General features: G+C 53.4%; 1 protein-coding gene across 4 annotated transcripts in view; it reads right to left on the bottom strand.

Annotated features, from left to right (window-relative positions):
- Nucleotides 1-13,146, bottom strand: part of NFIC (nuclear factor I C) — a 61,203-nt gene that overhangs the window by 13,227 nt on the left and 34,830 nt on the right. For 3 of the 4 annotated variants that reach the window (XM_074337567.2, XM_074337564.2, XM_074337569.2), the window contains exons 4-8: nucleotides 9,505-9,579; nucleotides 8,601-8,724; nucleotides 7,867-7,991; nucleotides 2,134-2,259; nucleotides 364-548 (exon numbers count right to left, since the gene is read on the bottom strand). In XM_074337567.2, coding sequence (XP_074193668.1) covers nucleotides 364-548; nucleotides 2,134-2,259; nucleotides 7,867-7,991; nucleotides 8,601-8,724; nucleotides 9,505-9,579 — 635 coding nt within the window. The remainder of the gene's footprint in view (nucleotides 1-363; nucleotides 549-2,133; nucleotides 2,260-7,866; nucleotides 7,992-8,600; nucleotides 8,725-9,504; nucleotides 9,580-13,146) is intronic. The other variant, XM_088792273.1, reaches the window with a different exon arrangement.

The following is a 13,146-nucleotide window of genomic DNA, read 5'->3' as shown; positions in this document are numbered from 1 at the left end:
ACAACATGAGTCCACCTCATGGGTGGTCTTTGTGCTTTTCCGCATTACCAGGATCTACGTCCACCGCCGCATCCACATTTCCAAAATCCGCAAAGCTCTGAACACTGGAAGTTTTTTGTGGAAGTTTGGCAAAAGCCAGCCTGAGCTGCAGCTATATGACCGTGTTTGATTTCAAAGCATCTCATAAAATATATACTGTCAATTCTAACATCTGAAAAAGCCTAAGTGGATCCCCGCCTTGCACAAAACCCTTTGAAATAGGGGCTCCACATCAGAGAGCCACCCAAGGCAGCCCCAGGCCCCAGGGAGGTCGCCTGGAGCCAAGTGTGGAGCAGAGGGGAGGTCTGCGCCCCCCAAACTCACCGGTCCAGGTTGCTGGCTGGCTGGGTCACAAGCCAGTGAGACGAGATCTTTGAGCGGGTCCTGGGGATTGAGGTGAGGTGGATAGCGGATAGCCGTATGTGGGAAGTAGGTGGAGGCCGTCTGGGGCAGGATGGAGGTCGTGGGGAAGTGCAGGGCTGAGGATGGATGAGGGCTCCGGGCGATCCCTGCAGAGACAGGGAGGGGGCAGTCATGGGGGCTCTGGCCAGTTCCCTCTGCCCTGTGATGTTCGTGGGTCATGCCCACTTCGCAGTGCATTTAATAATGACAGCTGTGGGACCTAGCAGTGCCTGCCACAGGCCAGGCCATGTTGTCATTCACACGCCCAAACACGCTGACTTTCAGGGAAAACCTTTGGGTTCTGCTGTCACCCCTGCTTTTTTTTTCAAACAGAGAATGACATGGTGGCTTTCAGAGGTTATATCCCTGCCCCAGGCCACACAGCAAGCAGGTAGCCAACCCAGGGTTCAAGCCCAGGCTGTCTGGCCCCATGGCTCGTTCTGTAAAGGGCCAAGTGGTCAGTACTTTTTGAAACTTGAGATGTAATTTGCATACTATAAAATTCACCTTTTTAAAGCATATAATTTTCTTAGCACATTCAACTATCACTGTAATCTTTTAGAAAATTTTCATCATCCCGAAAACAAGCCCCCACCCCCCACCCCAGCCCCTGGCAACCGCTAACCCACGTCTTATCTCTGGATGCACCTGTTCTGGACATTTCCCATAAGTGGAATCACACACTGTGTGGCCTGTGTGTCCGGCTTCTCTCATGAGCACCGTGTGTTCAAGGTCCATCCACGTTGTGGCGAGTGTCAGCGCCTCCCTCCTTTTCATGACCAAATAACATTTCATTGTGGTATTTGCTTTTTTTCTTTTGCTGAACAATTCAGTGATTTTTAAAAAAATTATATTTATTCTCTAATTCCAGGACATTCTCATCACCCCAAAAAGGAGCCCTGTGCCCACTTGCAGTCACTCTCTCTCTCTCTCTAGCCTCTGGGCAGATAGGAAATATTTTTGGCTTTTTGGGCCATATGGTCCCTGTTGCAATTACTCAACTCTGCCATCATAGCCTGAAAGCAGCCACAGACTATATGTAAATTAATGGGTGTGGCCATGGGTCAATCAAACTTTATTTATAAGAACACACGCCATGGGCCATGGTTGGCTACCCACTAGCCTAAACTACTGTGCTATGTTGATTTAGGTCCCTGTATGGACCTAAATCATTATCATCGTTAACAATGGGGTAACAGGCAATCGAGAGCTTGCCACGACTTCTCATTCTGTCCTAATGACAGCCCTGGGAGGGGGGGCCCCAACTGACAGGTGAGCACAGGGAGGGCCAGGTGCAGAGTGACTGGCTCAGCTCACACCCTGTGGTTGCTGGAGCCTGTCTCCCTCTGCTGTGAGTGTGACGCTTCCTGTCCACGTGCCTGTAGCATCCCTGTATCCCCTGCGTGGCCTACTTCCTTCTGGGACCACCTGAAACCATTGTCTGTTTGAGGGTTGCTCAAGTGTGACATAGGGAAGCAGGTTGAGGGCTGAGCCACAGGCGTGTGCACCTCCTCCTCATGCAAAAGGGGAAACTGAGATCCAAAGAGACAAGTCAGGCCCGGGTGCTCTCCACCGTGGCATTTCCAGGCTTCCTAGCCCAGCAGGGTGGCTATAGCAATGGGACTTCTTGGCCGTGAGGGGCCTGATCAGAGGGCCGGGCTGCCCCTCCCTGCCTGGGCCCGTGGTGCTCACCACTGTGCACAGCGATGACGGGCCGGTGGTGCTGGGTGAAGCTGGAGAGGCGCGGTGAGTCCTGGGGAGATGGGCTGTTGAAAGGTGACTTGTCCATCTCTGTTTTCTTCACCGGGGATGAGATGCCTGTGTGGGAAAGGGCCTGAGGGTCACAGGGCTGTGGGCACCCCTAGCTTCCCTGCGGGGGCCCTGCCCCTTTATTCCAGCAGCCTGTGGGCATGGGCATGGGGGCCCATTTTACAGACAGAGCAAACTGAGGCTCAGAGCAGTGAAGGTAGCTGCCTGGGGTCCATGGCCTTGATGCCAACATGGGCCCCCGATGTCACAACCTGGCTTCACACGTCCTCTCCTTCCAGAGATAAGTCCCCCCAGGGGATGCCAGAACCCTGGAGAAGGCAGCAGGGTGAGCAGAGGGGAGGGGAGGGCCCTGGCGAGCTGAGAGAACACAGACAAGCCTCTGAGCAGCTGTGCTCACATTCCCTCAATCTTACTAGGGGAAGGAAGAGAACCTTCCTTTCAGGGTCATTGCGAGGATTAACTGAGATACAACATGTGAAGCTATTAGACCAGAGCCTGGAGCACACCCTCTCGCTGGAATTACTTGCTAATTGTCATTCCTCCGAAGACGGGGTCCTTACTACCTCCCCTGCCCTGGCCCTGGGGAACCCTGACAGCTCAGCCCCTTGTACCTTCCTGAATGAATGAATGAATGAATGAATGAATGAATGGTATAACATAGGCACTCATGGAGACCCCGGCACAGACCGAACACTGGCTCATGATACAGAAGATGTACCACACCAGTGCTAGGCACACGTCAGCCCTGAAGAAACATGAGTGCCCCTTGTCTTTCTCCCTGCACCCCACCTTTGCCATCCTCTGGATATGAGAGCTAAGGATGGTGGTGTGCTCCCCAAAATGCAGGGGCCTGGGCCTGGTCCCATTCCTGGAATTGGTTTCTCAGGGAAGTGGGGCCCAGAAAGTATATGTTTGGAAACTATTTTTAAAATTTCTTTTAGGGTGAGGCCATGGTGAGGGGTTTGACTTTCCTGCCACCCAGCACCTGGTCCCTGCTCCAGGGTCTGTCCCTCAGCACTGCTGACGTCACGGCCATCCTGGGCACTGGGTGCTGAGCAACCTCTGGGCCCCACCCACTCGGTGCCAGGAGCTGCCCCCATGTGACAACCACAGATGTCCAGTATCCCCTGCAGGAGGAGTCACCCCAGTTAGAACCCCTTGCCCTCCTCGGAGGCATGTTGTCATTGTTTCTGGGGTCTCCTCTGACAGCTCTGTGGGTGGGCTTCTGCACATGGCCCCCAGCGTGCTGCTGCACCCTTCCCCTGGCGGCGTTTCCAAATAGGGAGCTTCCTGTCCTTTCTGACAGCAGAGCTTGGGGTGAACCAGATCTGAGAACCAGGCGCCCTGACGGCTACTCAGGCAGTTAACTGCTTTTGCTGTTACAAACCCCACAGTTCTTGATGGCCCTGAGGACGCACCATGCTGTGTGAGTGCGCATGTCCGGGCACGTGGGTTGGCAGGGGGGAGGGAGTCAGGGCCCATGCCTTCCCAGGAAACAGGAGGAGCTGGTGGGACCCAGGGCTGTGGGCAGGAGAGGAGGCTGGTCCTGTAGGCTGTGTGTGTGTGTGTGTGTGTGTGTGTGTGTGTGTGTGTGTGTGTTCACGCATGCGCACGCTAAGCAGGATGGGTGGCGGGCTGCAGCAGAACGAGGTTAGGGCTGTCAGATGCTCACTTAGGAGGATTTCCTAGAACAGCCTGTCCTGGATGGAAATAGTCTGGCGCAGCCCTGCCCCCAAGAGTTTCCTGAGATGGAGCCTGTAGGAGCCAGGGCAGGCGGGAACCTGGCGGGCGCTGCAAGAATAACCCTTCCTGCTCCTGGGCAGGCTCCAGAGGGCCCTGAGAGTGCACCCCCACATCTGGGCATCCCGTTTGTTCAGCAAAAAGGCCTGTAATGCCCAAATTTGAGACACTGCCGTCCAGTAACACAATGCCTTTATGTCCCCCATCTAAGCCCCTGGCTCTCCATTTAACCTGTAATATTCCCCCCATCTGAGCGGCCATCTTTCTCTCAACACACTCATCTATAGGTCCCCATCTGAGCCTCCTGTATGCCCCCATTGAAGACATGTGCCTTAATGAACATGCATGCCTGTCTGTCCCCACTGAAGCACACACTCTGCAATGAACAAGCAGGCCTGTATGGCTCTCATCTCAGTATCCATCCGTTTGCATCACAAACCAGGCCATCCACACTAGAATACCAGCTCTACTGGGGAAGGGGTCCACTCTAGCTGACCGCTGGGTCTCCAGGGCCCCAGAACACAGGGTCAGTGAGAGTGTGTGGTAAATGGATGGAGTGCTTAGTTCTGGTGAGACAAGCCACCATTCAGTGAGTGTTTGCTAGGTATAACGCCTCTCTCCCCTGGCACTGCAGGAATTGGGGCTGGCTGACTCTCTGTGTGGCCGTCCTGGGCCCTGCGGGCTGCTCAGCAGTATCCCTGCCCCCTCCCACTCGATGCCAGGACCATCCTCAGTCACACCAACAGATGTCCCCAGACACCTCCCAGTGTCCCCTGGGAGCAGAACCAACCCAGTAAAGACCCTTTTCAAGGTCTTGCGTAGAGCACTCTGAGCCTGCTCTGATGTCATCCTCACAACTACCCATGCATGGCTTATAGGAGTCACCCCCGTGTCACAGATGTGGAGACAGAGGCCTGAAGGGAGAAGTCACTTGCCCAAGGCCAGAGTCAATAAGTGGTGGAGCTGAGATTCAAACCTAACTCTAACTCCACAGACCATGATCTGCTACCCCCTTTTGCCCTTCAAGTTCAAACAGAGATAGGAGAGCCCTGGGAGGGGTGGGGGATTGCCTGCTTCACCTATATAATAACCGCCCATCTGTGGGGCCTACGCCCCCTGCAGTTGGGCTGCAGAAGCAGCAAAAACAAAGCACCCTGGGAGCTGAGCAGAGGGTGCCCTCTTTCTGCCTTGCTTGGATGGGTAATCAGAGAAGGCCTCAAGAGGTGGTGGCCAGGAGGAAAAGGGCATGGAGGGGGCAAAGGCCTCGAGACTGGCTCATCAGGCCTCAGCGATGTGGCTCCAGGGTCTTGCCTGGGTGGGGCTGGCATGATACCCCCCCAGACCTCTGCCCCTCCCAAGAACCAGAGTGTGGCTGTTGGGGGTGCGGCATTAGCTGCTCACAGTAGCCACAGCAGAGGAAGGGAGAATGATCTAATTAGTTTAACCCCCTTAATGAGCAGCTAATTGGGGGCTGTCTAGACAGGAAGCTGGAGGAAGCCAGGAGGAGGAGAAAGAGGAGGTGTACGGGGGAGGAGGGAGAGGAAGAGACACAAATCCATCTCCCCCACTAGGCTGTGAGCACTTGCAGGGCAGGGACAGACATACAGTCGGGGATTTTACTGAGGCTGTCAAAGGAGGGAGTAAGTTTGCCATCACCAGAGGCAACCAATGGAAACTAGAGGGGGACAGGCCCCCTGTGACATTCCCTTCCAGCTCCATGATTCCTCATCACACACCAGATGCTGGTACAGGTTTCCTCCTTGTCCTCTCTTATTGCTGTCACTCCCATTGCTGCCATTCTCAAGGGGCAGGAAGGTCAGACGAAGCCCCAGTGACTCACTCTAACATTTCCTTCTTTTTAAAACTTTTTCTTTTTTGAACTTCCTAAATAGAAAACTAGATTCTTTATTTCCAACCTTACTCTTTTCCTAATCAATAGACTTATGCTATAATTTTCCCTCTCAGGGATGCTGCTGCTTACATCACGGAGACTGTCTTTCAGTTCTAAACAGTAGACATTTTATATGCAGACAGCCTCTTCAATCACAGAGTTCATGAGAAATGCTTTTGAGTTCCCAGTCAGTAAATGATAGGGCAGAAGTCTCCCAATATGTCTTCTACCCTTCTTCTGTAGTAACAGAATCCTCAAATTTGGGATGGGCACATAATTGCCCAAAATAAGACTACAGTTCCCAGTGTCCCTCTGTAGCAGAGTACGGTCACATGACTAATTCAGGGGCACAGAGACAAGCAGAGGAGGTAAGTGCATCTTTTGAGAATTATTCTTAAAGGAAGATGACATGCCCAGACTTGATCCTTCTTTTTTCCTGCTAGCTAGAATGCAGACATGATGGCTGGAGCTCCAGCAGTTTCTTGGACCACGAGGTGGGAACGAAAACCACCTTCAGTGGAGCACAAGGCAGGAGCCTAAGTCCCTTATATCACACTTGCCCAGGGCTGCTGATGGCTGGCCATTTACTTGTGAGAGAAATGTACTGTTCTTTTGGGTTTTCTGTTTCTCACAATCAAACTTAAAGCTTATTGAATACAGAATCTTTATAGAGACAAACCTGACAGAGACGGGGAACCCACAAATAGAACCAAAGAGACACTTTGACCCAAATTAGAGCCTAACAAATACAGGGACAGGTCCTCCCAGAGTTAGGTACCTGCTCTGGGAGCTCACACCATGAAAGATGGAGGACGCTTGGGACCTCAACTGTCAAAACCAGATGTGTTAGAGACCGATTCAAAGAGATGGGAATTTTATAGACAGGAGCAACAATAAACTCTCCTGTTTCCTGGGCACTCATCAGGTGCCAGACCGTTGCTTTATGCACATTTTACCATTTCCTCCTTCTGACTTTCTGAAAAATGAATGATCTCATCACTCCCATTTTGGAGATGAGGAAACTGAGGCTCAGAGTGGTGGGGTCACCAAGAAGCTGTAAGGGCTGGTGGACTCCAGTCCACATTCGTAAGCACTAGGCTATCCCATGGGGTGAACCCTTAATAAGGCACAAAGGATTAGATACAGCGGTGGTGCTTCTGAAATTTGGGGGCAAGACCCTACAGAAAACATGAGGAATGACAGGGACGCCCTTCCAGTGTAACGCAAACCTGTGGGCCACTTTGCACACCATTTCCGGACAGTCACAGATGCGGCCAGATAGAAAGCAGAACCTTGAAAGAGATGAAAATGAGAACCGCGGTAGAGATGGGAACCCCAAAGAAGGGAAATCTTTGGAGAAAGCCATTGGGGACACGATATGTAAACAAAGAATCCCCAGGAGCTAGCGCTCAATAGAAAAGAGACCCTATGGAACTGCTGACACTACGGAATAGGAACCCCACGACAGTCTGCAGAGAACCCTGTGAAGACAAAACAGTAACAGAACAAAATCTCCCTAGAAAAGGACCCTATGAGAAAAGAGACGGGGCTCCTACACAACTAGAATCACACAGGATAAGATCCCATGGTAATATCGTAAATATAGGAAATCCATGTTGGACCTCAATAAGGGTTCCTACATCTCAGGACCCTGGAGCTGGGGCCTTCTAGATGAGGTCTATGGCAAGTCCCTGAAAGAAGCACCCTGTTGATCAGAATCCCTATTGAGTCAATTCTGTAGATCAAGAACCGCACAGAGATGGGCCCCTGTGTGGGCAGGAAAGTAGGGAAAGGAAAAGACTTCGCCCTCCCCGGCCTGAGCCGAATCAAAAAGGCGCCGGGAACCTGAGCCCGAACTTCACTTCTAACAGAGCGCAGCTCGCGTGACTACAAATCCCAGGAGGCCGAGCGGTTCTAGGCACCAACTCGCTCCCTGGCGCCCACGCAGTGCCGGCCGGAATACGTTGTCCCCGCCGCCGTAACCCCAACCGGAAGGCCGGCTCCACCCCCGCAGCCAGCCCCACCTCCTTCCATGTCCTCTGTCCAGTTTCGGCTGCTACTCGTTGGAGAGCTGGGTGAGGTGTAGTAATCACCGCCGGGGCTCGTGTCCACATCTTCCTCCATGGAGCCTGATTTGTGCCGCTTGCTCCTAAAGGGTGAGGGAAGCAGAGCGCAGGCTGGTTACCACAGAGACGCAGGCGGAGGCGGCGGGCTTTGCAAACTTCCGGTTCTCAGGGGTGGGGCGAGAGGAGTGCTCTCGCGAGACATCATGGAACCGCGGACTTTCAGCCAGTTTTATCAACACCTGTTTCAACCTGCGGTTGCTTAGATGGCACACCCGGGGCCAGAGGCAGGGAGGGACTCACAGCAAGCTAGCAAGGTGCAGACTGAAGGCCAGTCACTTGGTCTACTGGAATCCCTAGAACAACCCACTAGGATTATGATCCCATTTTACAGATGAGGAAACCAAAACAAACACAATGTGACCAGCTCATGGTCACACATCATATGTCATCAAGAGCCAGTGGCTTGATTCCCATGGAGTCTCTCAAGGGCTGGGCCTATAGGACTCAAGCCTAGAGTGGGGTGTCAGGGCTGGGGAAAGAGGCACTCAGGGCTGGGTTTTGAAGGATGAGAAGGAGTTTCCCAAGTGGACCATGAAAACAGGCATTGCAGGGACAGGAATGAGTCAGCTGGGGCCAGATGGAGGTGGGTGAGAGGTCGTGAAATGCCCAGAGGTGGGGACCCGGTCACGTACCCACTGGAGGAAGTGCTGGGTAGCGTTCTTCTCATGCCAGTGCTGGCTGGATTCAGGTCGTATGCCAGATGCCCCTGCAGCTCCCCCAGGGAGAAGTTGGGTCCTGTTCCTGTCACCACAGGTGCTGCAGAAAGTGACAGAGAGGTGAATGAGGGAGGGAACAAGGTCCAGGACTGCAGTTGGCCCTAGAGGAGTGGGGAGAGCCATCTGGGGGCAGGTGGTCAGAATGAGAACCCCTTCCCAAATTGGCCTGATTCCTAATTTGGCTGAAACTGGAGTTATTCTATGGATCAGAAGACCAAGGCCATCAGGATAGGCTAAGGTAGCATTGTGAGGCAGAGGCATAGCCAGAGCTGGAGGCCAAGCTTCCCAGCACTCCCAGAGGCCAGGCTCTGCTGATCTGGATGGGAGGGTGATGGTCACAGTTAAGCAGAACGTTGAGGTGGGATTCAAACGGGGGTGTCTGAGGGAGTGGAATGGGTCACCAGTGTTTTCATAGGGAAGACGAGGACAGGAAGCAAAGCGGGTAGGGGAGGTAGAGCCTTCTGGGGTCTCCTCCTGGGACAGAGTAGGGGAGGCCCCAGGAAGGAAGGATGCTGGGCAGAAGGTTCTTTAGCTCTTCCAGCATCTGAAGTCTATTTCTTGGGGAGGAGCGTGTCACCTTGATCTTGGGCTCTTCCTAGGATACTGCCCTTCCTAGGAACCTTGGCTTGGTGGTGATGGGGTGGCTGGAGAAGACGAGGGGTAAGGCAGGGGTGGGTTCCTTCCTGCTCCCTGAGCCCGTCCCCTCTCCCTGAGATCCTCTTAGTCTCCATCCCAAGGTCACTTCTCTTTCAACACCACTTGCCCTGTATGAGCCCCTCCCCTCACTAGGTCCCAGCGCAGGGTGGGTGGGAACACTCACTCCGGGACACTTGGATGAGCTCGGTGACACTGAACACACCGGAAGTGATGAAGCTCTCCTGGAAGTCAGTCGTGTCTGGAATAGGGAGAGAAAGGGGGTCAGCAGGTCTGTTTCCCTCCTCGACACCTTGGGGCTGCCCAGTCTCCAGGGGCTGGACCCAGTGTGGGCGGTCACCCCGTCACCCCCTGCAGTCCTGCAGTGGGGAGCTAGCCAGCTAAGCCTCGCTGGTTTGATTGAGTGCCTCAGCTCTCACAGAGCTGGAGCATACATTCTTTTCTTAGTATCCTCAGCCAGTCTCCCCTTCTCTGGGGAGGCCCCAGGTGGGCCTCATATCCAGCCTCGTCTTTAGGCTGCAAGCAGAGGCTGGACCTGGGTTCAAATCTTGGCTCGGCTACCCACTTGGCTGTGATCTGGTGCAAATCCCTTCCCCTCCCTGAGTCTTGATGATCCCTAATCACGAAAATGGGGTCCACACACCCTGTCATCAGGGCAGCTGTGACATATGAAGCAAACTATATAGGAGGGGTGGGCTTGCTCTCCTTGCATCACTCATCATCCCAGGCAACACTGCCATTTCATATCCTTCTCCCTCCAGACTGGGAGCTCCACAAAGGCAGGGATGTCTCTGCCCAGGCCCAGCCGTGTCCCCAGTGCCTAGACTAGAGCCTCTCAAATGGGCTCAGAACGACAAGTTGAATGGAGGGCCCACGGGTAGCAGTTAAAATCCTGTGTCCCCAGAACTGCTCCTTCCCAATGTCAAAGGAAGAGGACCCTCCTCTCCGGGCTTGGTGTGGTTTATACACGAATGATCACAACAGCATGACCACATTAACCAAAACTGGAAACAACCCAACTGTCCATCAGTGGATGAATGGATCAACACAACGTGGCCCATCCCAACACTGGAATATTACTCGGCCATGAAAAGGAGGGAGGCGCTGACACTCGCTACAACGTGGATGGACCTTGAACACACGGGACTCAGTGAGAGAAGCCGGACACTCAAGGCCACACAGTGTGTGATTCCATTTATGTGAAATGTCCAGAACAAGCAAATCCACAGAGACAGAAAGTGGTTAGTGGTTGCTAGGGGCTGGAGGAGGGGGATGGGAACAGGGTTTCTTTTGGGGTGATGAAATGTTCCGGAATTAGTAGTGGTAGTTGCACAATATTGTGAATGTACTAAATGTCACTGGATTTTACATTGTAATATGGTTAAAATGACACATTTTATCTTATGTGTATTTTGTAATACATTTTTTAAAAAGCTTTTATTTATTTTAAGTGCGTTTTTCTAGGACCCACCAGCTCCAAGTCAAGTAGTTGTTTCAATCTAGTAGTGGAGGACTCAGCTTACACTGGCCCATGTGAGGATCGAACCGGCAACCCTGGTGTCATGAGCATCTTGCTCTAACCAACGGAGCTAACCAGCTGCCCCCTATAATACAAAATTAAAAAAAATATATCATTAAGTCTGGGGCAGCCGGATGGCTCAGTTGGTTGGAGCACAGGCTCTGAACAATGGGGTTGCCAGTTCAATTCCCTCATGGGTCAGTGAGCTGCGCCTTCCACAACTAGATTGAAGACAGTGAGCTGCCGCTAAGCTTCCAAAGGGGCAACCAGATGGCTCGGCTGGTTGGAGAGAGAGCTCTCACAGTTCAGTTCCCGCATGGCAGCCTCCTGCAACCCTGCAACTAAGATTGAAAACGGTGACTGGACTTGGAGCTGAGCTGTGCTCTCCACAACTAGATTGAAGGACAATGACTTGGAGCTGATGGGCCCTGGAGAAACACACTGTTCCCCAATAAATTTTTTTAAAAATAAATAGTAAGTCCAACATAAGGTGTGTCAGGTAGGGGTAAGGCAGGCAGGGTTGGGGAGCCTGCAGGGAAGGAGACCTATCTTACCCAAAGGACTCAGAGAAGGCCTCGCTGAGAGGTAACATTTTACCAAGACCACAGGGTACTGGTGGATAATAGGAATACATGAGTTAAAATTTGGATACTGCCAAGAACAACACCTGGCAGTATTGGCTATTCTTAATAGGGTGATCTTAAATGTGATGTTTTGCCTCTTCCCCAGGGGCCATAAAGTTCCTGGTGGTGCAAACGGCCTGTGCAAAAGACCTTGGGGTTGGAACACACTTGGTGAGCTGGAGGCTAACAGGGCTGGCGCGGAAGGAACCAGGGAGAGTGGTCAGAGAGAAGGTAGGACAGGCAGGCAGGCATCTCAGCATGGGGGGCAGTATGTGCTGGGAGCAGTTCTTCTCCAGGCCCCCAGGGGGCAGCATGGGCCACAGGGAGCTTACCACGGAGCTCAGTTCCCAAGCTGTCGGAGACCCTGGATGGTCCGGGAACCCCAGCCTCCCTGGTTACAAGCTTTGTGCACACCATTTATTGAGCACTTACTATCTTCCCAGGCTCATGCTGGCATGCTCAGGGCCACAACATCCTGGGGAGGACAGGGCGGTGGTCCCCCAGTGTCCAGGGGAAGTGGCCATGGCTGCTTCCTGCTGACCCAGCTGGTGTCAGCACGCCCCTCCGCCCTCCCCCACCGGGGTTTCCTGTTTGTGCAGCGCTTGCCCAGCTCCATCTCCAGGGGACTCCCTGGCGAGCAGGGAGGAAGTGATTTCCTCCGCCAGACGCTGGAGCTCCCCAGGGGGCCAGGCCAAGCGCTGCTGCCCCAGCCGGCCTTGAACATCTGGCTTGGACGGAGGTGCCTGGGGATTTCGGGAGGCCATGGAGGACTCAGGGTCACAGACGGCCAGTGAGCAGCGGTCTGGGGCGGGGGCTGTGAACCTCCTGGAACCAGCTGGCTTCCCTGGGCATGGCTGTGCCGGTCCATCCAACCGGATGCCCTCACACACTGGTTGTTCCTTCCTTCCTTTCTTTTTATCTCTCCTTCTTACTCGTCCCTGATACACCATCTCTCTAGTTTCTCTTTCTCTCTGCTTCATTCCTCCCTCCTTTCTCTACAAATATTTATTGAGCACCTACTGTGTACCAGGTCCTGTTCTAGGCACTGAGTGCACAATAGCGATCAAGACAGACAAAAACCTCTGCCCTTGAAGAGGTGATGTTCCATTAGGACAGATAAGCAAATACATAGGCAATTACTAACTTTCTCTGAAAAAATAAAATAGAGGGCGGTGATCAATCAAGAGAGGCTTAGGCTGCTTGAGCTCAGGGACTCAGGGAAGATCTCTCTAAGAGGGGGGCGTCTGAGCTGAGACCTGGGAAATCTGGAGAGGGAGAGCAGACAGCACATGTGCAAAGGTCCTGGGGTAGAACTGTGCCTGGCATGCTGGAGGAACAGTAAAGAGGTACTTGTGGCTGGAGCGGAGTGAGCGAGGGGGAGAGAAGGCAGAGGCAAGGGCAGGGAGGGAACAGGGCAGGTCGTTCGTTCAGGGCCTTGGGGGCTGCAGGGAGGACTTGAGCTTTTTACCCAGAAGAGACAGGACCCCTGGAGGGCTGTGGGTAGAGGAGGGGTGGGACCTGTGGCACCTTCTGGCCACTTCGGGGAGGACAGACTGTGGAGGTTGGGATCCTGGGGGGATCAGGGCAGAATCAGCTTCCGAATCCTTTCTGTCCTTTGGGGCTCTGCTCCCAGCCCTGCCTCTGGCAAACTCTCCCACTTTCCATC

This window comes from Rhinolophus sinicus, chromosome 15 (assembly GCF_057876585.1).
Source record: "Rhinolophus sinicus isolate RSI-liver-muscle chromosome 15, RSI-T2T, whole genome shotgun sequence".
Taxonomy (NCBI): Eukaryota; Metazoa; Chordata; class Mammalia; order Chiroptera; family Rhinolophidae; genus Rhinolophus; species Rhinolophus sinicus.
This window is presented reverse-complemented; position numbering and strand designations above follow the sequence as displayed.